General features: G+C 39.2%; 2 protein-coding genes across 2 annotated transcripts; both read right to left on the minus strand.

Annotated features, from left to right (window-relative positions):
- Positions 1–169: 169 nt before the first annotated feature.
- PHF10 (PHD finger protein 10) lies at positions 170–19,264 on the minus strand. Its single transcript, XM_054399286.1, has 11 exons — positions 18,794–19,264; positions 16,042–16,148; positions 15,460–15,590; positions 14,662–14,745; positions 13,383–13,516; positions 13,118–13,267; positions 11,116–11,225; positions 9,414–9,567; positions 2,153–2,261; positions 1,688–1,876; positions 170–256 (listed from the first exon to the last, which is right to left on the minus strand). Exons 1-11 carry the CDS (start codon positions 19,262–19,264, stop codon positions 174–176), a joined length of 1,722 nt encoding a protein of 573 aa, XP_054255261.1. The 3' UTR covers positions 170–173.
- Positions 19,265–20,712: 1,448 nt separating this feature from the next.
- DYNLT2 (dynein light chain Tctex-type 2) lies at positions 20,713–26,241 on the minus strand. Its single transcript, XM_054396761.1, has 4 exons — positions 26,010–26,241; positions 23,100–23,308; positions 22,100–22,258; positions 20,713–20,823 (listed from the first exon to the last, which is right to left on the minus strand). The coding sequence occupies exons 1-4, from the start codon at positions 26,239–26,241 to the stop codon at positions 20,713–20,715; spliced, it is 711 nt and encodes a 236-aa protein (XP_054252736.1).
- Between the last annotated feature and the right edge of the window lie 1,203 nt (positions 26,242–27,444).

A 27,444-nucleotide genomic window follows, 5' to 3' on the forward strand; every position in this document is an offset into this window, starting at 1 on the left:
ACAACAAAAAAAAATCATATAGCCAAAATTAAAAGTTTATTTGGTAAAAAGAAAGGGAAAAAAAAAAAGTGGTATTGTTCCTCTTAGACTTAGACTAGTGGTTGGTTAAATAGCACCAAAGTATCACTTTAATTTGTGCAGTTAAGTTTTGGACAGCAAGTTTTTTGGGGTATTTAGCCCTCCTTGCTGTTTTTCCCCCTTCTTCCTCTTCTGGGTACAGGAGGATCTTTCTGACAACAATCACAAATCCAGCGACCTAAGAAAAGAAAGTTATCAATTATTGGGAAACTAACTTTTTTACTCACTCATCTAGTTATGCACCATTCACCATTATGTAACAGGTGCTAATCTATTTGTAGCACTTCCTTTAAACAACCAAAGCTATTCTTTAAGCATCTTTTCTAAAAGGTATAGCAAGCAGCGCATAAAATTCACTGTCCCTTGTGGCCTCATTGTGTGTAATAGCTGGCTGCACTAATCTTTATGAACCTCGAGAAGTGGCAGCAGTACTGAGAAGGTGGTTATTGAGAAAGAACTTGACAAAAAATGCTTGAATTTGCAAGGTATGTTTTCATGGGAATGACCACGAAAGGTTCTGGGTAGTGAGCCAGAGCAAAAATGAACAGTAGTTGAGGAATATTGCTTTGCTGCCACAGACCAGTGTCAGTTATTTCAGTGCAGTCAGGCAGCACAGATTAAACTAATGGCAGGGATTCATCATCAGATCTAAAACTCAATTTACTGAGGGAACAATCAAGAGGCGAACAAAGAGCAGAAGTGTTTAACTTTTTATATTACTATATCTGGAATCATAAAGGCTGCTTTGGTAACTTTAGAATTTTGTAAGTATATAATCTATTTTGTTTGGATTTTGTCCTTAGGTCAGCCTGAAAGTTAAATTAGCCATGGAACCTGTGCTAAAGTGACAGCTAGCAGCAGTGCTTCCCATAAGGGCAACATACAGTATATCTGAAGCACTTGTTACAGGGAATACTTTCATTGCAGCACTTGCAGCCACCGAATACTTACTCATGAACTTACTACGGATTTAGTATTACATGGAAAGCAACAGCACCACCAGTTATTTTCTTTACACAGCCTTGAGATGGCCAGGTGATATGAGTGACTAGGTAATTTAAAGGTGCAGGCTGCCTCACATCTAGGTACATCACTTAGAGCTTTGACTTTCAAGAGAAAAAATGGGGAGGAAGAGGTTTAAAGAGGTGTTTACAAATATTAAATTGAGTGTACCTTTTAATTTAGACACTGAAATAATAGCACAAACACTTTATTAATGTGAAAGCTATAGTCCAGCATTATGCAGCAATACAGCCTCTTTACAGGTTTCTTTTATAAAAAGAGGTAATTATTCTCAGTGATCTGTGGATATGAAAAAAACAAAAACAACCACCCAGTTCTGAGTGAGTTTGTTTAGATTCTGTTGTAAAAACCAATTATATTTCCTACACAGGAATTGCCAAGTTAAAACTGTGCACAACCAAATACATAGAAATAAAGATTACTAAAAAAGTTGGTTCCTACAGTGTGAATGCTTTACTGCAGTATTGCTTACTCCTACCCTTCACGCTTGTTGTAAACTATTCTTTCAAAAACATGCATATATTAATTCTGACAGAGAAAGCCCAGGAATCAGAAGAGGTGGGAAGGGAACAATTAACTCTATTACCTGAAGGGATAGCGTCAAGCCCCACACAAAAAGTGTGATAACCACGGTCACATACATCACAGAACATCATTTCTTCTTCATGGTGAGGCTGCCCACATATAATGCACGTTTTACACTCCATACATTGCCAAGGGTAAGTCTTAATCATAGCAACAAGCTCCGGGGTCATATCAAGGCAAGAAGGGTGGCCTAGATTAAAACCAATATTATTACTTCTATGTCTGAAATGAAATTTGAAGTTCATTACTCTGCTTTTACAGAAGCTGAAGTTTAGCTCACCTTTTGGAGATATCCTGGAGTGCACTGAATGTGCTAGTGTATGTAGCATTAAATAGTGATGGATCCTTAACAATGGACAGAAAAGGCAACTGCACTGCTGGTATGCAAATGCAGTGCACCAAGTATTTCCACAAAAATATCTGTCAAACAAACTTAGGAATCTGCTTAGTGTATGCAGATACTTACCACTGTTGTCACACTGGGAGCAATGTATAAGAGCTTCAGCTTTTCCTCTCTTGTTGGACTCCTTACCCTTCAGACAAATTCCACATATAGCATTTGGAATGACCTTTGGCTGGAAGGGTAGAAGAGGGCTATAAATTCATTCCAGAAGAATTTACAGATTTAAAAGGAAATGTCATGTACCTCCTACACTCTTAAAATCAATGAACAATTGGTTAGGATGTGTGAACCTTAAAACATTCAACAATAATTGACAAGCAGTGGCATTGAAAAAGTTCACAGACCAGCTACGTGAAGTTTTATATTTGGCACATGTAGTGAGTTATATACAAATCAAAGCAAGAGTTTGTTACTTCTTTCTTCCTATGAATTCATCAACTAACACTCCCTTCAATGTAAATTAAATGTGACATAGCATTTTTTTTTTCTGATATAGAAAACTTTTGCGAATCTCCATGCAGATTTCCTGTTTATGGAAGAAATTAAATAGGATTTTCCATTTCCATGGCATTTGTCCCTAAATATACAAAATTAATTACAAAAGCAATAAACATAATATTTTGATCTTGAGTTTCAAATTATCTGGTTATCTATGCTGTATACAGCAGTCTGTTTTGCCATTTTTTCCTGTATCCAGTCATAACTGCTGTAAAAATACATAGCCTTCCATTTAGCTACAGTTTTACTGATCATCTGGAGTGTACTTGGTTCCATGAAAAAGTCAAGAGAGAAATAGCAGGCTATTCCATTGAGTAACATTTGTATATGTATTCTGTGTCTGAACTCGAGAGATACACAGTTTTATCCCAAGAGGAACGAAGAAGTAAGGCATTATGGAGTTCAGAAACCTTTCGTTACTTTTGTGAGTATAGAGCTTTGACCTCTGCATAATGAAATCTGTGAGAAACGTGGTTTAAAATTCAGTATTCGCTAATAAATTGACTAGTGCCAGGGTTTTAAAGAAAAGTTGTTGTAAAGACACAGCTAAGCAGAGGGAGTTGAAGGCATATCATCCTGCTTTCTAAGGAACTGAATGGTCTGTGAGTAAGCAAGAAGAGTGCCAGTCAACTACCAATCACGTGTGGGAAGAAGAATGAAGTCTAATTTTAAAGTAACTAAAAATGAAAGTATACATTTGTATATATAAATTCTGACATCTTTTTTCAATACAACTTATCTTTAAGTGTGTCTGTTTCCCCAGCCAGTCTTTCCTAGCACCTAGCAAGACAGTATCTTGATTTATTTTTAAGCTGTTACAAAGCACTGCTTTAAGTTTACTGAAGCTTTCAATCTGCTTTTTGAGTTAAAATATGGCTACAGTCTGCTTCAAACTGCCTGGTCTGAAGAGCTTCATTTACGAAAACAAAACACCATACCAGATGTTTATAGGTAACTTCCTTCAAAAGATGACAGAGGCATTCATACAGACTTTTTTTTCTTATTTATTTTAAAAAAGCAGAGTCAACCTGTTTGATACATAAATATAATAAACAATAAAAGAAGTCTAACATTCACAAACATCTCTACAAAATAATAAATATAATGGAAGCAAACCCACACAACCTCTTTTATTAACTATCCTACATGTGTACCTTTATACCTTGTTCCTCCCAACAAAAGTGGCACATGCTTAAACCTTGTTAGTGTTGCAGCATTTACCCTTCCGTTGCTTCCCATTGTTTCAGCTACATTTTATTTTAATTGGGTTTTTAGCTATTTCTACATAAACCAACCCTTTCTAGAATAGCAAGAGCACTTTTCTAATCAGACTTCTAGTTTGTTATGGATTTGTGCCGTTAATGTAGAGCAGCACACTCCCTGGTACCCCAACAAAACTAACGTGAGCTGCTTTTCAGTCACTATTCCTGCATTACGTATGTGCAGTTAACACTCTGATACATGTATCTCTAAAGTTAGACACTGATACAGACGCATTTACTAACAATGCTTCCAGCTAGTCTTACTTAACTAAACTGTGTTCATTAAGAAATTGTGCATGTTAGGGGGGTGAAAATCACAGCCTACTAATAATAAAGCTCCAACAGTATGGAAGTATTTTTACAAAAATGAAAAAATAAAAATACAAAATGTATGACTATTCACATTTCATATCAGTTCAAGTTCTACTACCATAAATGGCTTTTAGAAATGTTATCAAAAAAGTTTATCAAATCCAAATGGGAAGTCACAATATCCCACCTGATTACACTTTGCTTTCTATGTCTTCATCTTAGTGGGATGAGGAAGAAAGAAAATGAATGCAGGGTCAAAATGATAACTGCCTGCTCTGTAAGTTTTCACTTCCATCCTGCTGCGTTACAGTTCTCAAAACAAGCATTGAAACTACTCCATTTTTAAGGTCCTATTCTGAATGTAGAGAGTTCCATTTTCATATACAGTGACCCAAAGCAGAAGTGTTGTAAAATATAGTTTCTCAATACATTTCAGTCTTATGTGCAAAAAAATCTCCTGTACTTTTAACAGTACCCTGTGTGTGCAATTGCAGTAGCCAGTCCTGCAGAAGACGCGCTACTTGTAGCATAACAAAATGTAAAACACACGCTAGTCGTTCTTTGTTAAAGAACTGACAATAAAAATGGCTCTATATAAAATACATTATTTCTTTTACTCAAAAATAACTCAGTGAAAATGTGCGAATCCTGCAATACTCATAATGTGGCTATAACTATACATTTGCATGATGATGCCATAGCAAATATCCTTCAATCTCAACAACATGTAACCAAAAGATTACTGTCCTACAAAAATAGTCAAATATTAGAGAGCAATACAGAACAAAAGTATTACAAATATTTAGAATTCACAGGGACAACATTTTAAGTCAGTTAAGTCTTCAGCTTGAAGTGCCTTATTAATTAGGTACGTATCATTATCTGGTGTTTTTATAGACCTTCAGTCTTACCAGTTAGTACAACCTATGTTACTTGGTTTACTGAAAATGTTTAAATGTTCTTCCAAGAACATTTCCTCCAAGAGAAAGCCAATCCTCCCACTCCCCCAGCACATCACCACTTTTGACTTAATCAACAGCCTGATGGCTGATGCAGGCAGGGAATGCTGACATTGCAAAGATGTGGCACTGTAAGTTTACAGTAATTGTTAACTAACACAATCAATGATTTTGAACCAATAGATAATTGCTATGGGAATCAATTTTCAAAATGCAGTGCTGCATACTACTACTACTACTCTTCTACAATTAGAAGTTCAGAACTTTATAGAAGTTCTGTTCCACCAGTTCACTATGCATTCATAAGGCCATTAAATAGTTTGGACTAAATCAAACACTTGAGCATCTCACCAGTAAAGTGAGACTTCTGTAAACCAGTGGCACACAATCCCTAATATCATGCTAAAGAAAGCAAAAAGTAAATTTCAAGCTCCATCTTTGGATTTAACGTTCATGGGAATATTGGTATGCATTCCATGTTAAAAATGATTTGCAAAGTTACATATAAAAAAAATACACATATTGTACCACAGTCTAAATCTCCATAGTTTGCATATTTTCTTAGTAGGTTCCTGAAAAGAAAACACAACCAGAGCTTGCTATCTGTTATGAACTTGTACAGATACTGTATGTAAATTCATCAAAGCTGTTGAATTCTTGGTGGAAATTAGCTTAACATAAGTTATAGTTTATTTACTATTAACTTGGTAAACACAGATAGTAAATATTTATGAATATAAAATGCAAGCCAACACCAGCTCACGTTTGCTGAGACAGTTCTCAATATGTATGATCTTGTCACTTGACAAGTGTTCTTTTCTCTGTAACCTCTGTTACCAAGCATTCCTGATTGCTAATATGAAACCGTATCTTAATGTAGTGTCTTCCCTCTTTATGGGCCTATTCCTACTCCCAGTTATGTCAATGTAAAATTCTCATTGCTTTCAGGGAAACAGGACTAGGCAGTAATGTGTTTTGAAAAAGTTACATTATATTCAGATCCTCTCTTAGTATGCAGAATAATAACATATAAATACTAAGTGCCAATTACTTTTTTTTCTGAAAGGTATTTTTATCTTAATTTTTTAAATCATTATAAATTAATATTGAGTATTTGGGTCTTGGGTTCAGCAATCACTGCTTGGCAGCTGAAATGTCTTCACATCCTTACCAGGTTTTTAGCTTGGATAAAAGCATATTGCCAACAAATATTTCTACACAGTATGAATTACATAAAAAGCTATTCTCCGTATAGTTAAAGTGGTTATGTAGTATTGCCTATACAACTGCAGTAAGCTTCTTGCCTCCCGTCCTATACACCTTAACATCTCAGGATGAAAGGCTGCACTTAAAATTAACATTGTAATAATAGGTTTAGCCACATAGCTGCACTTTACAGCACTGATCTCTTGCTATGCTGCCATACTAAATAGTGTTCAAAAAATACTGGATACTGAATGCTAGTTTTTAACTGGCAAGTAATTCTGACTGCTATATTAAGGCAGACAGAAAGATGTAGAGTTCAATGATAAATCCACAAGGGATTTTTCTGGTGTTGCTGCCTGAGAATCTGAGAAGTCAACAGAAACAGAGGCCACTGTATAGCTAGGGTAAAGGAAAGCCCCACACAAAATAAAAGCAAAAAAGGGAGTAAGGAAGCAAACAGATGAATACACAACAGGAGAGCAGCTAGTGAAGTACAGCAAGCAGAAGTTTTGCATTATTGAAAAAACAAATATTTCAAGGAGAGGCTGGTCAGTAAAGAAGTTCAGTCAGGGGCTCTTTTCTTCTACCTTGTACCCAGGAACTGATTTGGATAATACAGAACGTTTGGAACCATCTTTTCTTGGAGTAGCACTTTTGTCTCTTGTTTTTTGTCTTCCCTGAAAAGAATCCTCCTGGTTGTCTGTGGCGCAATCACCTTCAGATACATTGCCAGACGAATTGTCCTATAATAAAAATACCATAGCTATATTTTTTATTTTTTTGTATAGACAGACAAGTCTTTCCTATGCCCCTTAGAGACAACTAAGGTAAAAGAAGGATACATCTTTCCTTCTGCAAAAGCATGGGATATATCACAATCTAGAACACCTTTGCTCATCATCATCATGTATTTTTTCTCATGCTAAGAGACTGGCACCCGCAGTACCAGTCATGTTTTCCAGCTGGTCTTGATACCAGAGTGGGGAGCACAACAGTCTAATTCTTTGAACCATTGTTCTTTAAAAGTCATTGAGAAATCCACTATATCCAAGATGTCGTTTACAAAGTAAAGGGCCAACAAAAAGTTAAAAGTACCCTTGTGCATTTCAAATGTACTGCCAAATAGCACTTCCTTGAATTAAACACATGAAAGTTTTTTCTGCCATCCTCATCTACTATTTTCACCAGGAGTGATCTGAATTTTTAATTTGGATTGCAGCAGAAAAATGTCAAAGGCAAAATACACTTGAGTATTTAATACAGAAATAAACAGCAGAATTTATGCTGCAGTTAAAGCATTTTTTGAGAAATGAGGAGGCAAGAAAGAGGGGAAGAGGTTCAAAGAGGATGCGATACCAATGTAAGCATAATTAAAAGCAGCAGCACAAGATTTTTCTCAGAAAAGTGTTAATATAGGCCTCCAAAACCCTCCAGAAGATAGCAATATTATTAATCACATTTATTACAATAAAATCCAAAAGCCAGATTAACAATAGTGCCCTACAGTAAAACATGCTCTACATGAACGTAATAGTAATCAGCCTACACTGCAAAGCCTAAAATCAAACCAGAGGAAACGGATATAAGGTAAAGGGAGAAATACAACACAAAAGCAAAGCAAACCATGTGGCAATAAGAGATGGCATGTTTCACCATAATTTCAGGGGAAGGGTTACTTAGGCCAGGTCCATCAAAACACTACAGAACAGGAAAATTGCTACCTGACTCCAACACTGGAGAGAGTGATAAAGGAAAAAGGAAAAAGCGTAAAACATCTTGTAGGACTCACCAGGGAGATCTTGTGAATAGTAGGTAGCTAAAAGAGGCCTGATAACTGCCCACCTCTGTGTTCAACAGGTATTTTTCCCAAACAATATGCCCCAAAGATCAGCAAAGAACCCCTGCTCCCATAACCAAACCCACTTCAGAGGAATCTTATTTCAAGTTTTCCCTATGCTTTTCCAATACATGGGACATCTTCCTGTCTGCATTGTCACCAAGGAGGCTTCTGAAATTTTGTGAAAAATTAAAGGACAGTCTGCTCAGTCCAGTTACTTTTCTTTACCATTAAAGGGATTGGAAATCAGTGGAACTGGGAAAAAACAGTTGAAGACCAACTGTAAAAAAGATGTATGATTAAACCAAAATTTCGATCTTTTAGGATGCTAAATTTACACGATTTCTTTTTCTAAAAAAAAAAAAACCACCAAAAAAACCCAAGTAGTAAGGGTGTATTGACAGCTATATCTCCCTTGTTAGATTGCAATCTGACATACGTATCACATGAATATTCAAAATCTAGCATTATATATACCTGCCATCTAACATGTTCATCAACTAAACTAAATGCATCTGTGATTTTAGATGCTCTTAAAACAAGGGTTCAAATTCTGGGAAGTGGCACCAACATACTAACTACAACAATTTACCAATGGTTCAGTTGTACTCTGACAGTTCATCTGAAGCTCAGATGCTTTTCAGCACTTAAATTACTCTCCAGGAAGGTATGTGAAAGTCTCTATTCAGTTAATTTTTCAGTAACAGTTAACACTGCATTTGCATAACAATCTTTTTAAACATGTACTGTAAAATAAAACTGTTTTTTACCTTCTCTTTAAATTGGAATAAAGTAACTCTTTCTGCACTGAGTACTTCCTGCTGCTGCATCACACGAATAAAAAGATATAAGGCTATGAACACCATTGCTTTACAGACAGATTCTGTGGAAGTTAAATAGCAGAACATGCTGCAACCTGAACTACAGTGTTCACTCTCCTCAGAAATGCTAGCAACTTCTCACCAGGGAAAAGGGCGTAACAAACAGCTGAGGCTGGCAAGATTCTTCGAGACTTCTTTAAAAAGAAGGGAAGAAAGGGCATGAACTTTCAAATACCTGATTTACTTAAAAATGCAAAGCTAGAGAGCAAGGTTACAAAATAAATGGAAGTACTAAAAAAAGGAGTACATTTTTAATTTCTGATTCTTCATTTTGCAAATATTAAGAATTCTACTAAGGAACTATAAGAACTAACAAGAGTGAGGGAAATGATTTTTTTGTTGTTGAAGAATACTTTCAATTTGTCTCACCGAACTGCCTTTGGTTTTCCGTTTTTCATCACCCCGTCCTTCATCTGCATCATCTGAATCTCCATCACTGTCTAATGCAGGCAGCTCTGGATCCAAAGGAGGTTCATAAAGAGCTGTGTTTAATGGCAAGTAACGAAGTTCATCTGGAGAGTACCTAATGTTGAATAAACAAATAAATAAAATTCATTCATGTGTACCGTACACATAAATATTAAGTCACACAGCATACAAGGACTTCAATGAGAGAAAGAAAAGCTTCCTTTTTTCAGGAAAGCACATAAAGATTCTGAAAACATAGTAAACATACTAGTTTCTCCTCCCAAATATGATACTAGGTACTTGTTGTCTTTGTATAGCAGATATTTGTGGAACACAAGAGTACGTTAGCCATGTTCCAAACATACATAATTTTAAGAGGCCATAGAACCCCTGCATATTTTTAACCAATTCATATTACTATGCTCAACAGACTATACACTTTGTTTCTAAATGTACAGTGCCCACGTCACATGTACCCAGCAATTCTAATCTAGTGCACACAAACAGCTTGAGTCCAAAGCAAAGGAAGAATATATATATGAGTTCCTTGATTATTGAAGAACAAAAAAATGCATATAAAAATATAATTTCAAGAGAATATGACAATCCAATTACCTTGCTAGTAGCCAGATAGAGCTTAACATGTGTAATCTACTTAAAAAAAACCCGCAACACAAGACAAAAAAACCCCCACAAACCAAAGACCTTAAATACTAAATAAAAAAGTGAAAGTTCTCTTACTATTACAGACAAGCATTATAAGAAATAGGGTACTATTATGATTCATAGTTTGAAAAGTTGTGACCTTCATTAAGGATAAGCAGTTTCACTTGCAGCTTGTAAGTGCAAAATAAACATGGTATCTAGGATTTTTAATTCATTAATTTAGTACAAGTGAAGTCCCTCAAGAATGTTCTGTAACATGCAAATTTCAGGTTGGCTGTATGTGCACATACATGCTGGAATGAGTACGGTATATGCAGATAAAGAGCTTCTCTATAGAAAGCTATGCATATATAAAATGAGTACCATCTCTGTTGTATAGATGGAAAAGACTCAGGCAACAACTTTCAAACCAGTATGTCAAACGGGAGCATTCCACTGGTAAAGTCTTAAATTTGTGTAGGTAGTCAGGTACACATTTTTCATGAAATACAAGCACACAACTAGCAATACCTTTCTCTTTCACAAATCCAACATTAAACTCAGCTAAAAGGACCAATCATTTTCCTTCTTTTAAATTAAAAGCTTTCTAAAAATGTTTAAAAGGCTGGCAAGATTGGTACACAAAACATGATCACAAGCCAGCATCACAACATTTTGATATAGGAATGTTATCTTTGCACACACAGAGAAGCAGATAATTAAAGTAAGCACATGAGGGTGGCAGGAGTGAAATCAGTGTCCCCTTTCGCAACAATGAACATCTGAGCAGGCCAAATCTCAGGCACTGCAATATATCCACAGAGACAGTACACTTGCAGCCAGTACTGTCTTGTTGGTAAAAGCTGACACACTATGCATCTGTTAGACTAGCAAAGGTCTCCAACATAAAATTAATTCAGAAGCTTACAGCAAATACACTGAAATGTTTTCCACCTGCCATATACAGGGAAAACAGATCAGCGCAACAGTATCAATAGTTAGGAAGCTTGTAAAATACCTTTTGTAGTACTCCTGGAACTGGCCGGGTATGAGAGCCACTGGATAAGGACTAACCTTTGTTCTCTCTGTAGGTAAGATTTTGTATTTTCCTTGAGGCACCTGGATAATCTGTATTGTTTAGCACAAAACAATCAGGTTTTTTGTTTCACATACAAACTTTTGAACCTTCATCACCATCTACCCTGGAAAACATTTTTTAACTAGACAGTTTTATTGAGTTGGAACAGTTACCCAAGTTCTCCCACAGGAAATTCAATTCATTAAAACAGTAAAGAGATCCTACTCACAAAACAGCATTATGGATGAAGTCCAATCACTAAGTAGCTAGTGAACTGAACAATACTAGGTACACCTACTTTTAACAGTATATTATGTAAAACACTTAAAAAAAATCTAACAATTGAAACACTAAACATTAACTTTTGTGACTGGCATCTTTAGCATGAATTATCATTACTGATCTGTATTGGTAGAGGGTAGTAAGTACATGTCCATCTAATTCTGAAACCCGACTGTACAATAATAAAATCCCATCAATAACAGAAATATATGGAAAGGAGCAGGTTATATAGCATCCTTCTTTCCTTTAGAAAGAAATAAAGCTCATTATCTACTATCTTGTCTCTAACATGGGTCAATATCTGAAAAATGTAAGCTTTCCATAATAGACTGACACGCAATAATTTGCATAGAGCAAATTTTTGCTAGACCGTCTTTACACAAGCAGAACAGTCCTGCTTCAAAATTCTTTTTTTATTTGGTTTTTAATCAGCATAGAAGCATGAAATATATCCAAGATAAAATTTATACACCACCTAACAAAAACAAGGACAGAACACTGACAGCCAAAAAGAACAATGGCATCCAGGGATGCATTGAAAAGATTGCAGTCAACAGGTTGCAGGAGGTTAAATCTCACTCCTCTACTCTTTCCTGGTGAGGCCTCATCTGGAATACTTAGTCCTGTTCTGGGCTCCCCAGTTCAGTAAGGAAAAGAAACCACTGGAGAATCCAGCAGAGAGCCACTAAGATCATTAGAGAACTGGAACATCTACCTTCTAAGGAAAGGCTGAGAGCTGAGTCTGTTTAGCCTGGCAAACAGGAGACTGAGGGGGGATCTCTTAATGGTTATAAATATCTAAAGGGCAAGTGTCAAGAGGATGGCGCTAGACTCTTCCCATTGGTGTCCAGTGACAGGACAAGGGGCAGTGGACACAAAGCGGATCACAGGAGGTTCCCTGTAAACATAAGGAAAAAATTCTTCACTTTGAGGGTAGCAAAACACCGGAGCAGGCTGCCCAGAAAGGCTGGGGAGTCTCCATCTCTGGAGGCATTCCAAACCAGACTAACATTTTCCTGTGAGATTTATTCCAGGTGATCATAGAATCATAGAATGATTTGGGTTGGAATGGGCCTCTAAAGGTCACCTAGTACAACCCCCTCTGCAGTAAGGTAGGACATCCTCAACTAGATCACGTTGCCCAGAGCCCTGCTGAGCCTCAGATCTAGCAGGCAGGTTGGACTAGGTAATCTTCAGAGGTCCCTTCCAACCCATACCATCCTGCAAATTCTGTGACAGGCAGCACTCCTTTAGAGGACAAATAGTTTAGACATTTTACTCTAGGTATTGTTCAGATAAAATTTTGGAGGTGTTCCAAAAAAGAGTTAGCCATTTGAATTAATAGATACAATAACAGAAGCTTCTAAGTAACTTAAAAATCCCTCTAATTTTACGCTACTAACAGCATACTAAAGACATGACAAAATGAGACTGAAATTTTTAAAGCTTCTTGAGACAAGTAGTTTCAAGTTAAAAAAACGAGTTTTCACACTAAATCCATTTGAGATTATTTTTAGCAGTATTACTCATTTAATAGCAAAACTGTTTGAAGTCCCTACATGACTGAAACAAGACTAATAACAATACTTAAAACAATACCGAAACTACAACAAGCAAGGAGCTACCTATTGACATTGATAAGAAACATAAATCTGCCTACATGCGTCTGTAAATCAAAGTAAGCTCTTCTTTCTTCCATTCTTTCTCGGTTCAAATTGCTGTTGAATTCTGCAGCTTTCTTGGCAGCTTTTTTAATATATTCTGGAACTTTACTGGCTTCTACTTTCTGTGTGTTCTGCTGCTGCATTTGCTGGAATAAAAACAATTTTATTAATTCACATGCATTTCACGATCAGTTTGAAAACAGTCTTTTTCTTATACTCCACGTGTTACAGATCTGGTTTACCTATATGGCAGTTACTTACAGAGTACTCTTTATAATGATCTGTTATTCGCTGACGTTCTTTCTCTTGCAGTATAACAGAATACTCAGCATGTTTGGCAGGGTATTCTTTAATCATAAGATCAATTACTTCATCACTACGCAAGGCTGTTAGACCTAAAATAGATAAAAGCAATAATGATGCTATCTGGCAAAACTAACTGCAGGTTATTTATATCCCACAAACATCAACTCTAGATTTTGAGCAGCCAAAGACAGCAACCTGCTATGGACAATGCTTCTCTCTCAAGCAGAAGTGACCTTGGACAACTTAGCTTTCAAGACTGATTAGGAGTTTGCTTCTAACCCAAGGAGACAAGGCCCACTTCTTCCTTACAGCTACAGACCCCCTTCACATCAACTCAGCCACCTACTCCCCTGTGAGGCAGAACCTTTGTTCCTTTAAAGGAACACAAATATCCAAACACTGACAACAGAACAGAAGTTGATTTCTGTTACTATGACTATAAATATAACCTTAAGAAATAGGGATAGTTAACTCACACATCTCTACTGGACACATGAGGCTGAATATAGCATTTTGCTTCTATTGATAAAAATTAGATACTGTTCTCTCCTGCGTATTTAAGTTAAAAAAGATAAAAAATTCAAGTGACTTGGCAATTGAGAAATAAATGTGGCATACCAAAAATTGTCAGTATATAAAACAGCATTACATTTACACAGACTCAGGAGATATATATATATATATATATATTAAAAAAAAAAAAAAGACAGGCATCATTTAATCTCTGACATGTTCCAAGTCATAAGTATTAGCAGAGGAAGAAAAAAAAAGTATTTAAAAATATTTTTATATCCAAGCTATTTCAATATAAACTACATAAATTACATCATTCCATTTCAAGTAAAATGCTTTAATACACATCCTTCTAGCTTCTAACATATAAGCTGTAAGACACTGTTGGCTGAGTTCCAACTAACTTAGCAAAACAAATTTATTTTCTTTTTCATTTAAAAAATATGTTCTCTTTTCCAGAAGGAGAAAAGGGTCCCAAAAGTTTAATTACAACATAGAAGAGATTTTGCTACTTAGAACAGATCCAAAATTTATTTTTTAGTAATCAACATGGAATACTGAAACTCCATGACAAACTTACTGAAATTAATAATAAGCCAGTTTTCATTTCAGAATTTATATTTTAATTTGAGAATGACACAATTCTTCTCTGTCAAATAGAATCACATTTTCAGTCTCTCCTATTTTTAATACTGTAACAAGGAATCTAACAATTTCTTACCTAACGTGCACTGAGTCTCTGTGATAACATTTAGTTCTCTGAGGTAGAGCTTCTCCTTGTGAGATAGATCTCGTCTTTCTAAATCTCCAAAGAAAGCAAGAGAGCAATAAAAATGTGCATTTACCCACTCTTCCACTGGGACTGTCAAAGTATTTTGACAATTTTATTTCCAGTCAGTGAGAGTATATATTATGCTATTACTCCTATTAAAACTGTGATTTTATAAATTAATTTTAAATTTAATATACACTGTAGAACGTGGTCCCTTTTTCTGGGTACCCTGACCCTAAAGAAACCTGACATATAAGCTCAGATGCAGAAAACACTACAAACCAATGAAGGAACAATCTTTTTTTCTTTTATCATCACTTTTTAAAATAAATTTCAGGACAGAACCAGATTTGACAATTCTGAATAATGAAGGTTCAAATCTTAGAAATTCCCAGATTAATTGTTTTTTAATTCATCCATGGCGTAGAAATGTTGCCATGCCTCAGGAAACAGAATATAGAGACAAAGCTATCAAGTAAGAAATCGTCAACAAAATATTTAAAATTAAGTCAGTTTTCAGAAAGAACTTAATGATCTAACACCCAAATCAGATCTGTTCACTAATTTCCAGTGGCAATACCAAAAAGTCTTAAATTATCTCAAAAACAACAAGATACCTTGTCAGTACGTCAGTAACAAAAATAAGAAGCACAAGACATATAATTCAGGTCTGGTTTTATGCTATAGTCAGAGACATATCCAAATGGTACAAAAATTTTTATATAAAAAACTCTAAAAAACAAATACCTGGATATTTTCTTTTAAAGGAAGTGACACCCAAATATTCACTGACTTGCTCCTGAAGCATATAGTATTCTCCTGTTTCATCTGGTGGCCACTTGTATTCTATCAAGTTTTCGGCAGGAAAATAGCTGTACCTAAGTATAAGAACAACACTAGAATCAATCCAAGAGTCCTTAAGAGAGATACTTACAGTTCTAGAAATTCAGTAATCCCTATTTATATGTCAATGAACAGTATCGATAAAGTTGGACAAGTTTAGGACACTGCATTCCTGCTAACCCACTTCAAACCAGCAGTCATCAATGTCCTGAGAACACAAAGAAAGGGAAATCCATGACGGCAGACATGGGGCCAGGAAAAGCAGGTCAAAATTCACTCAAAAAATTTGCAATGTCTTGAAAATACATAAATTAGATGCAGCATGTTTTGTGCTGTCTTAGAATAGAAAGTCTTAGAAAGCGGTGAGAAAAAGACACCTCCAATTCAGAAAGATATAAGAATACACAAGCAAAGAAAGAAGAGCATATTGAACAATACAGTAAGACTAGCAATAAAAAAGTAAGAATTGTAAAACATGGTATTTACCCAAGGTCTTGACTAGAAGTTTCACAGCTCCGAGAACTGTCCCCTGAGCCCATACGTCGTCTTTTGGATGGCTGGCTGCCATCATTGGAATTTTCTTCTGTGTCATCCTGAGATGAAAACAAAGATAAATACTAAAAAATTAAGAGTATTCGACACAGTATGTAAAACTTCAAAACATAATGCAAGGCAGTCCATGGTTTAAATATTCTGGCACAGAAGGAGAATCGGACAGTTCCTCAACAGTCGTGTAGATAGAGCACTCAATCGGCAAGAGCTGTGGCTCTGACCACCAAAAATCATTGTTCATGATGTAAACTACCTATGCCATCAGCATGGCCAGACAGCTGTAGACCCAGCAAACTTCCCTCACTGGTGACAGTCAGGGACAAGACTACTTCCATTAATCGTGCCAGCTCTCAAAAGCAAGGGCAGAGCAAAAACATCAGGCCTTTGCTGAGCTGATGTTTATAGAATCAAGGGAAATATTAACAAAAGCACATACGCCTGGGACTTCACAGACATATGGTTAAAATAAAACAAATGGTGTACAGCTTACAAAAATATATGATTACAGCAAGTAGCAAAAACTTGTCTTTTGAGGAAAAAATAAAAATCAAAGTTGTATTGCAACAGATATAGGACAAAACAAAGCTATACAAGGGAACATTTATAAGCTAATTTACATGTATCACTATTTGGATTTCATGAGGGTCCCTATATAAAGGGATTAAAGGGTGAAGAAAACAAAAACAAACAAAAAAACCCAACCCAAACCAAAACATTCCATAAAATCGAGCAGAACAATTCCATATGTTTCCTTGCATTTTTCACTGCTTCGCTCTTCAATAATAACTCTTACCTACATCATCAACTCTCTACCCATTTAGTGGCCACCCTTTCATGACTTCAACTGAGAAACTGAAGGCAGAAGTGTTCAAGTGAATCATCTATTGTGAACAGTATTTAAGCCAAGCAGATAGCTAAGTAAGTGAAACTCTAACATGAAGTAGTATTAAAGAATCACATTTCAAACTTCTGTGAAGTTTAAAAAGAAGTTACCTGTCAGAATGAAATGGATAAAACCCAATTATACTTACTTATTAAATGACAAGCACAATTATTAGGTCTGCCTTAGTGTCTTTCGTTCTAGTATGTTCTACCACATCACATTATATATAATTTAAAAAGATTCCAGCAAATGTGAATACATTACTTTTGTTATGTAGCATTTCACAGTACTACAATTAAAACAGGCCACAGGGAAAAAAAACATCTCCTGTACTTTTGGTTTAATTGTTTCTCAGAATTTATTTTCTTTCCTTTCTTGCAGAGTAGCAAGTAAGACAAATAGAAATGTAACTGAATACAAATACAAATATAACAAAAAGTTAAAAGCAAATGTAATTAAACTGTGCTTTCTTTATGCAGCTATACTTAAAGAACCAGGTAACCAGCACTTACCCTAGTAATACTATTTCCTAGTAGCATGGGGAATACCCTATATAAACGCAATTAGACAAATCAAGCAGCAGTTCCCAATTGAAACACTATCACGCAAGTATTTTGTGACACAGCAATGTCTCATCAGTAGTTCATCCCTACCTACCATGCGGAACACTACTCCGCATCTTTTCAGCTACTAAAAACATGAACGGGGCCAGCCAAAGCCATGCTTTGCTATATATATATATATATATATATCACAGCTACCACAAGACTACAAAACACTTTTTAAATATGGATCGAATCTGATAGTTAAGAGGAAGTGCCTCACATCAGTTTCGCCTTTTGCTTTTAATTTTATTAAATCCAGCATTGTTAAAAAACATGAGCACTCATATTACAGGAGAGATGAATGCCCTTCCCTTCTGATTTCTCAATTGCTGAAATTTTCAGCAAATTCAATCACACAGGCTCCTAGACTAAAACCCTCTAGGAAACGAGGCAGTTCGTTGCGGAGGACTTTGGAGTTAAAGTATTTGTATTGCAATCTAAGACATGTCGTGCTTCAACCACTTTTACCTGTTCCAAAAATAACAGGAATAGTCTAGTGGCTTTCTTTACAGGGGAAGCCAAACATCACCCCAAAAAAGCCACTTCTTCCCTTGAAAATGAATGGTTTTCTAAAAGAGACGTCCGTGAGACCTTGCAAAATAAGGTTACATTACGAGTTCCTGGTATGTCTACAAGACCTACTTAACGATCCTTTATGAGGTAATCAGAAGGCCTGAATTAACTATCTTTCAAAAAGTAACTGACCATGCACTCCGAGCGCGGGAGCAGAGGCAGCAGCAAGCGCTTGGTGCTAGACACCCAACCAGCGTTAGAAAAAGCGGGTACGCTTCAGCAGGCCTACGCAGAAGAACCTGCGACTAGCCACGAACTTTGCTGGGCGCGACGCTGAGGCGCTCCGACGGTCCGGAACGCTGTGGCGTGGCACCCGGCAAGGATAAGGACTTTTAGGAACGAGGACGGTCCCCTCCTGGCACCCAGCCGGGCCTCGCCCTCGCAGCCCCTGATCCGTACCCGAAGTTCGGCCCGCGGCACGGGACAGCGCCAAAACCCTGAAAAGAGGCAGCCTGCTGACGCCCGTCTCTCCTGGGAGACATGAGGCGAGACTGGGGGAGACGTCGGGGTGGTCACAGCGCCCAAGTGGGGGCCCAGCCGAGGCCTCCCGCCGAGGCGGCTGTTACGCCGCAGCCACAGGCCGCCGCGCTGGGCCCGCAGCCCCACGTTCGCCGCCCGCTCTCACCTTTAAGGACTGGGTGCCGGGCGTGGCCGGGTCGCTGTCGCAGAGGCGCGGGGACAGGACGGCAGCCATGGCCGCCGCGGGGGCCGCCGCCGGCTGGGAGAGGAGCAGCGCGGCTGCCGCGCGACCCGGCCTCGCGCCGCGCCCGGCTCCGCCCCCCCTCCCCCTGCGGGGGGTGGCAACGGCCCCTACCGGCCAGCTCGCGCACGAGCGCGGCGGCTCGTGCAGCTCCTGCTCCGCCCCCCTCCGGGCTGCCCGCGGCGACCCCGGCCCGCGCCGCCGGCCCGACACCCGGCCCACCCCGCCAACGCCGCCGCGTGGGCCCAAGGCCAGGGCCCCGCCGCCGCGCCCTCCTCCTGCTGCCGCCGCCGCCGCCGCCGCTGCCGCTCTGGCTGCCGCGCGGCCCGGCCGGGAGCGCGAAGCCGAGCCACCGCGATAGCGCTTGGTCAGCAGCGCGGGGCGGAGGGGCAGCATCCCGCCGCGATGGTTAACGCCGAGCTCCTCTGCCGCCGCTGACCAGCGTGGGAGCTGGCACTTAGCAGGGCTGGGCTGCTCCACCGCCAGGCTCCCGTCTCCGGGAACGTCAGCCGGGGACGAGCTACGTTTGTGAACCATCAGCCCCCGCAGGAGGGGGTGTACGAGGGGGCGGGGGGCGCCCTCGCCCCTGCGAGGAGGGCGCTTGATGCCGGCCCCGCCGCTGCGCGAAAGCGACAAGCCAGCTGCGCGCCGGGACGAGTCTTAGTCCCACCGTTACGGCCGGGCGGAGGCGGAGCGTCGCTCTCCCTGGCGAGAAAGACCCCCGGTCCCACCGGGGCGGCGCGTGTGCCTGCTCGCCCGCGCGCAGCCGGGCTCCGTGGCCGCGCACGGCCCCGCGCCAGCGAACAAAGCGCGAAGCCGCGCCCCAACAGGAGTCCCGGCCACCGCCCCCAGGCACTGGCCCTCCCGCTCCTCGGGCAGCTCCCACGTCTCGGGATGCTGCTTGTCCCTCGGGCTTCGCCTGCACGCGGCTCCCAAGCAGGCTCGGAGCCGTGGAGGCTACGGGGCGCACAGGAGCATCAGCACCACCCGCGTCTGTACCCGCACGCGTTCATATTCAGTTCCTGACAACACAAGAGACATTGAAAAGACATCACACTCGGTGTCCACGCACAGGACTTCCAAAAGCTGGACTTCACTGGTCTGGCAGATGCATGTTTTCCAAAATAAATTCATTGCTGCTCTTGCCAAAGACGGACCAGTCATCAAGAGCCTTTGTTACTGACCCCATCATCCTCCTGCCACGGTTATCAGAAGCCACTTAAAATTACCAAACTTGCCCAGTTCAGTGCTTAGCCACCAGTCTGAGCATAGCTGTCGTTTAAAGTGAGTTTAAGGTCCAGGGAAGTCAGTGACTTGCACTTACAATTCATCCAAGGCAAACAACTGGAAAGTTGTACAAATTTCTAAGTGCAAAACACAGCTTCCCTCCTTGCAGTGTTTCGACACAAACTGGCATTTCATCAGAGATACAACTGGATAAAAAGCTGAATGTTAACCTTTTTTTACAAAAAAGCACACTTATGAATGCTGATTACCTTGCAGTTTATTGTAAACATTCATTAACCTCCCAGGCAGGCACCAGACAACATTCAAAATTTTGCAAAGTTTGGCCTTACACCAGATGCTTTATCTTCCACAGCAGAGTGTTACGCCAGATGAAACCCATATGTACTCAACCATATGCATTTCAAAAGCATTTTGGGGGGGGGGGGGTGTTAGGATTTTCCAACAGACAAAACCGAGCAAAAGTATCTCAACTGTATGCTAATTTCAATGTGCCAACAGTATTGGTACAAAACTTAGTACTAAAATAATGGCATTCTGAAAAGTTTCAAGTATACCTGGTACTATGATGCACACAACCAGGTGTGTCTTTTAGAGTGCTAGTCATAGTAGCATGCCATTATCAAAGCCAGTGCAATAAATGTTTCAGTCTCAAATTTAGCTGAAACCCAAGTATCTCTTTGAGCATCCCAGACCCATCTGCTGGCAACCTAAAGGAAAGAAAAAGAAAAAGCTATTTATTAATCTAACAGCACAGTGTGTTTGTTTGCCTTAAAAGAACACAGATTATATAAATACTGGTAACTACATGAAAGCTACCAATAGTAACAACAGCTGTGAAGTTCAAGTGAAAATGAACAAGTTTCATTCAATGTTAAAATACATGTTCTTTCTTCACAGTATAGCTCCCACCCCAACATAATCAAAAATTTCTACAGCAAAAACTCAGTTTCTCACCCATGTTCGCCATTAGCACATTAGCTTACTGTAACAGCACCTCTTCAAAAGCAATGCAATTAAACATCTGTTTTCAGTACATGTACATCAAAGAAGTCATGTCTCCCACTCCTCCATCTTACTCCAGACTACCTGTGACCTGGTTCTCAGCTTTTTTTGATAAAACTGCTCTCAAAGCTAAAACGTGTCAATTGACTGATAGAATAAACATGTTCCACGGGACAGAAATAAAAGTTAACTTAGACCATTTCCGTAATGTCTTAACCTACAGATCCTCAAAGTACAACTTCAGAGGCAGCAAACTCTGAAGCAGCACCATATAAGCAAGCCTCTCAGACTTCATTACTGAAGCCAGCAACCCTTGAAACTGTTTCACATGAACCACTAAAACCAGTTATGGTTTCACCAGGTTTTAAGAGCTCATGATGAACACCCCTAAATAGAAGTGTTCTCTGACACTTGGCAAGGTACCTTAAAATCATTCTGAGTGACAATGGGAGCTTACAATACATGTACATTTATATATGACACAGGAAAGCCTAGAATACTTTTCTTTCTGGTGTGAGTTCAGGTCACTCCTTAATTTATAGTCCCCAGTCTGTTTGATGGCAACAGTTGAAACAGTTTCCATCCTTTTGCCCACCCCACCTTCCTTTCCATGTCATCCCACACTAAAACTGCATGATATTTTACACTGAAAGTGACAATCCACCTGGAGATCAATGTACACTGGAAAAAGTAAATTCACTGCAATTATGCAGTTAAACTTGCACAGCACACGAAAAATAATTGTTTGACAAAGAAGAGCAGTATCAGGCTGCTTACCACTGTTACTGAACTCAGAAGACACCCTCCAAAGGGTTAGGAAGAATCACAGGAGTACCTTAAATTGTTACCTGGCATACTACTCCCCAAAGGCTTCAAGTCCACCTCAAACTAGCTAAGCTACCAAATACCTTGGAGGGATCATACAGTTCTAAAAATTGTTTTCAATTTGTAAAAGATATCATGAATAATTTGTTTGCTCACATTCATTGCCTGACCTGCCTTTTCCACAATCAGTACTGACACCACGTACTTATAACGGTCGAAGTCCAATTCTTTCACAGCCTTTAATATTTCTTCTGAGACTGAAGCACACAAAGAAGGACTAGAAACTGCATCATATTTGGCCTGCTGAAATTTATTCTATCAAAAACAATTTTGAAAGATCTTAATTTTCATCCTGATAGTCTTTTCCCAAAAACTTGTGGTCATTTTTCATTACAAAACATTAGAAGAATTCATCAGTAGAACAGTGAATATAGATGATGCTATCCAACAGCAAAAGCTGCACTATTTTTACAATAAAATGTTTTCTTTAATTTTTTGAAAGTGACAAATATGTCCAGCCAATCTCCATTTAACAGGAGAGTATTCTTCTCAATCATTTGAGATCAGTTCACTGGAAAATAGTGCTAGTAATGCCTGTTCCAAATATCCAAAGCATGTCTTCCAGGAGGCAGAATTACAACAGTTGCTTATGACTATTCAAGGTGACACTAACAGCTACATAACATCTCAGATCGTTCTCCTTTATCTTTGCTTAATTTTTTTATGCGTCAGTCAGACTGGCAAGGACACCAAGAATATTTTATGCAGGTCATGTGATAGTAGTAGAACAAATTGCTTCAATTTGTAGAATTGAAGAGTAGAATTCCACAAATTCAAGGCCAGGATCTTTGGATGACTGGATATTTTGCAGATTAATGTGAACTGTGCTACTGCCCAATTTGATTTAGAAATGGGTAAGAGTTTAAGAAGCTTAAACTCCATCTGAACAGCACATGTTCAGTGGCAACCTCAGAGAGGCCATTCTGCATTTTGCAAAATGGAGCACATTCAGATCACATTTCTGGGCCAAAACTCTAAATCTACAAAGATTTAACCACATGATTATTTTATGCAACTTAAATATTTCCATTAATACAATCTTTGCCAGACAACCTACTTTTGCAATAAAATCAGACAATTTTAAAAAATACTATACCATTAGTATTGCTTGAGCTTTGTCTCTTACTAAATAATCTCGAAATTTCTTATGTGACTCCAGTCTGTATGTATTTGCATATCTTATCTTTGCCCTGTTAGCTCTGAATGCCAGTAGTTCTGGTTCCACAGAATCATTCAAATACTCTTCTTCCATTGGAGCTGTACCCAAAGCTTTGTAATTTGATTCTATCCCTTTTTTCCTTGTGTCTGTGCAAAATAATAAAACAGTTCACATCATATGCCAGTATTTTATCATTTATCAGACTCTAAATAATACTTTATCATATACAGTTAAGAGGAAAAAAACGCAGAAAAAATAGACAATGGATATCCTTTATTCTGGCTGTTATAACTGAAAAAACATGAACAGCGGTTAACTTCCTCTCAATTTTAACTTCTTTTTTACTAAAATCCAAAGGAAAAAAAAATCTAGGATGACTTTAAGTTTGCATTTAAGCTCAATCAGAAACACTATACAAGCATTCTGAAGGCACTTCATTCTTCAAGTAAAAACACAGATACTAACATGTGTCCAAGACACATCAAGCTTTTCATTCAAACAGTCTACATAAACCCAAAATATATGCTTGCTTCACTGACTACATAATTTTACTTGTCCTCATTCTGCTGACTCTTCAGTTCCTTTCTTCATTTCTTGACTACATCTAGAACTTATAACAGAGAAAATCATCAGTTCCTTCTCAGAAAAGGAAAAAAGAGCATAAAGGCTATATAACACCATAAAACAAGGCTTAGACTAAAAATTAGATACAAAAAAAAATTATCTATGGATAAAAGTCCATTGAGAATTACCTGAAGAGATGTATTAGCCAGGGGCTCACAAATTTTTCATGCAGGAGTTTGAGAATAAGGGAAGCAATGCAGTTTCTTCTCTATGAAATCCTTTGTGCCTTAGCCTTGCCAACATTGTGGACATTACCTACATCTCAGCTCTGATTTCTTACTGTTAGATGATTTTGCTAAAAAAACAGTGATGACAGCAACTCTTGTGCAAACTGGCTGCAGGTGTTTGCTGATATCATGCCAATGATGCAAACTGCATAATACTTACACTACACTAAAAATGCATGGCACAAACACATTTTCGTTTAGGCTGTAGACATTCATTATCTTCTAAAGAAAACTCAGATCTGTAAAGACTACATTACCAAAAATCTCAGATTCAAACTCTCTAAGACCAGCTGGAAGGTTTTAGGGAGTAAAAAAGGCATTTATTTATGGCTGGGTACACAAGCAAATCATTCTGCAAATTCCATGCATATCCAACAGCATTTGGATGCAGTCTTATAAAATATAAATCAATGCATATTCATAGTTTTTCCGAAAAATCATTAGCCTTCCGGAGCTCATGTTCATGTATGGAAATATCTCTTCTCCATGCACTCTCCCAAACTCTGGCAAATTTTGGGGAAGGGTCTTCAAGGAGAATCCCCCTGACTTCCTCCCTCTCTCATGCTCCAATGTTTTTCATCAGTCTGCTACCTGACCTCGAGGTTCACACATGCTCAGAGAGGTGTGGATCATTAGTGAAAGTCTTAGTCCAGAAGAGTATCTATGCTTCCTTATCTTAAAGAAAGTCTGACTTCACAATTTAGTGCCTTTCCTTCCAGGATTCATCATCTCCTTATCTGAGGCCTACAAAGATGGACTCTCTTTCTACCTGTATTCTGTGTTATCTTAAAGAAACAAGCTAACAACGATTTCTTTGCTGTGCTCTGCTTATTTCATTGACCTGTTCTATTTCATATTTATTTATTCCCCTATTTTATTTCATTTTCTACTTACACCTATAGTCCCTACCTGCTCATCACCAGTCTCCTAACAATAAAAAACACCTTAAGTGTGCCAACTTGAGTTGCTCAGATGAGAATTCTAATCCACATTAATGGAAACAAATCTGTGAAAAAGGTCACAAACCAAACAACGATTCCTTGCTATCATGGTTTAGTACAAGTTACACCACCTTCAACCTGAAACATTACAGATGGAAGAAAATTCACATCTATATCACATGACTTCAAACAATGCTGTTGTTTACAAGTTTAACTGCTAATTAGTCACAGAAGTTTTCACAAACATTACCTCATGTGCAAGAAGCCGTTTACTAACAAGGCAACTAAAAACCTTATTAACATCTCTAGACAGCTACTAAATAAACCTAGTTCTGTGTTTCTCAATACAAATACTGTGATTACAAATTTTAGCACAATATTGCAACTACCTTTCTATATAATATTTGCATTCTTTATGAAAAAAAATCCCTCAAAAATTCAAGAACTGACTTTGCATTTGACTACACACAAGCCAGTTCTTATATTACTGCATTCTATATTGGCTTAACCTTGGACACTGGTGAAATATGCTGAGAAAACTTTTGCTATTTAGTGTAAGTAAGTCTGTTTTAAGAACTAATGGTTGCTTTAAATTTAATGAAACAGTTGTTTATCTCTTCAAAAGAGGGTGCACCTCCTAACTTAGAGTGCTTAACATAGCACCCTAAGTTGGAAACACCGCACCATCAAAGGGAGGGTCATACTTTCCTTTTTACCTTCACAAGTCTTTATCAACTTTACCTCCCAATGCCTAAGGTTGCACACCAGCTGCACGGTGGATGCAAGGATGCCATCTGACCAAGAAGGAAGGAGAAGAGCTATCCTCAAGCCGCACGTGGAACAGACGGGTATAGCATTTCTGATACAAGTTTTCACAAGATCATACACACTTTTTAACCACTCACCAAGCGCCAAGTTATTCTACGCACTGTATTGCCCTTCTTAGCGACCCAAGCCCTACTCCTTCCCTCGCCAACGGAGGCGCTGAAGTGCTAGGCTGGTGGCCTGAATTCAGTTAACTGAGTACCACGGCGGAGCGAGCGGCCGGCGCACGCCTCGGGCGCGCAGAAAGGCCGTTGTAGCCATTACCACCGCCCGTGGAATCGTAGTCGTTGTAGCCGTTATCCTATTCCCTGCCCGCAGAGCGCCACGAGTCCCAGCCTCCAGCAGATAAACCGCCGGGACTGCCGCCCGACCCCTGCTCGGGCGGCCGCTCGCCCTGTCTCTATCCAAGAAGTTCTGACGCCGCTTTTCTTCCTCTATTGCGGCGGCAGCGAGCTGCGGCATCTCGGAGCGCTCCTCCACGACTTATATAAGGATCGGCAGGCACAGCTCTCCTATCCTCCGGCTACCGGAGACGAGCCGCGAGATAAAACCGCCTTGGCGCCCCCGCCGTGGAGCAACTCCGCAGCAGGGTACAGCTCTCCCCGCGCGAGCGAGGCGTGACACCTCACGCCACATAGCGTCATGACGTCAGGCGGGGTGAGCCAGCAGTCACGGAGGTAACGACGGCAGGCCGCCATGGCGGGGCGGGGCGACAGCGGGTGCTGGGAGTTGGGGGCTTTGGGTTGGGAGTTGCTGCCGACCTCACGCTCCGTACCTGCGTGGCTTCCTCTGGCCTCTGCCGCCCGTGGGGAAAACTAGTGCCGCAGCCCGAGGGCTGGGTGGGGGCATCCCGGCCTCTGCCGCGCTGACACCGGTGGAAATCTGGGGCTTGGTCGCTGGCTCATCCTGAGGAAGTGACCTACCTGCACCTTGTCAGTTCTTTTTTAAACAATAAAGGGTGGCAGTGGTAGTTCAAGTTTTATTCCGGTCTCCAGTCTCATAGTGAGCCGTAGGGGCCTCCAAATAAGGTGAATTATGTGTTTTATGAACATTTTAGGTGTTTGGGTTTTTAATAGCAAATAGGAACGTTATAGGAATAGTCATACTTGCGCCGTGCTGTTGCCCATACAAATATTTTGTCTCACCTTGAGGCCATGAATTCAAAAATTATGTACTATGAGGGCCAATTCCACCATATAAGAGGAAAAAAATATTTTTAATTCAACTATAATGGAACCATTTTATATTTGCTGTGATAGTTCATTTTCAAACAGTTTCTTATCTGTCTTTTCTGCTTTAACTAAATCAGCATTTTTATCCTTGTTAGCATTAGCAGTAATTTAAATGTATGTTTCTGAATCAGTCTGTGTTTCTATTTAGACTAATATGCAAATAACATTTATGCTTAGATTGTTTTACCATATAACAAGTTCAATCAGAATTCATGTTGCTTCCTCCCCTGTGATTTTGATGGTCATAAGTACTGGAGTTCTTGGGTTTATTTCAAGTGGCATTTGTTTCCCTGCAACTTCAGAGACTAGGCAGAACAGTTATATTTAAACTGAGATCTTTTGCTTTGATCTGTCTTTGAACCAGTTCAGTAGACATAAGTATTCAGAAATCTACCGTCAAATAGAGCAGTTGTTCTGAGTTTCCTACAGGGTA

The sequence above is a fragment of the Indicator indicator genome, chromosome 2 (genome assembly GCF_027791375.1).
Source record: "Indicator indicator isolate 239-I01 chromosome 2, UM_Iind_1.1, whole genome shotgun sequence".
Classification (NCBI taxonomy): Eukaryota; Metazoa; Chordata; class Aves; order Piciformes; family Indicatoridae; genus Indicator; species Indicator indicator.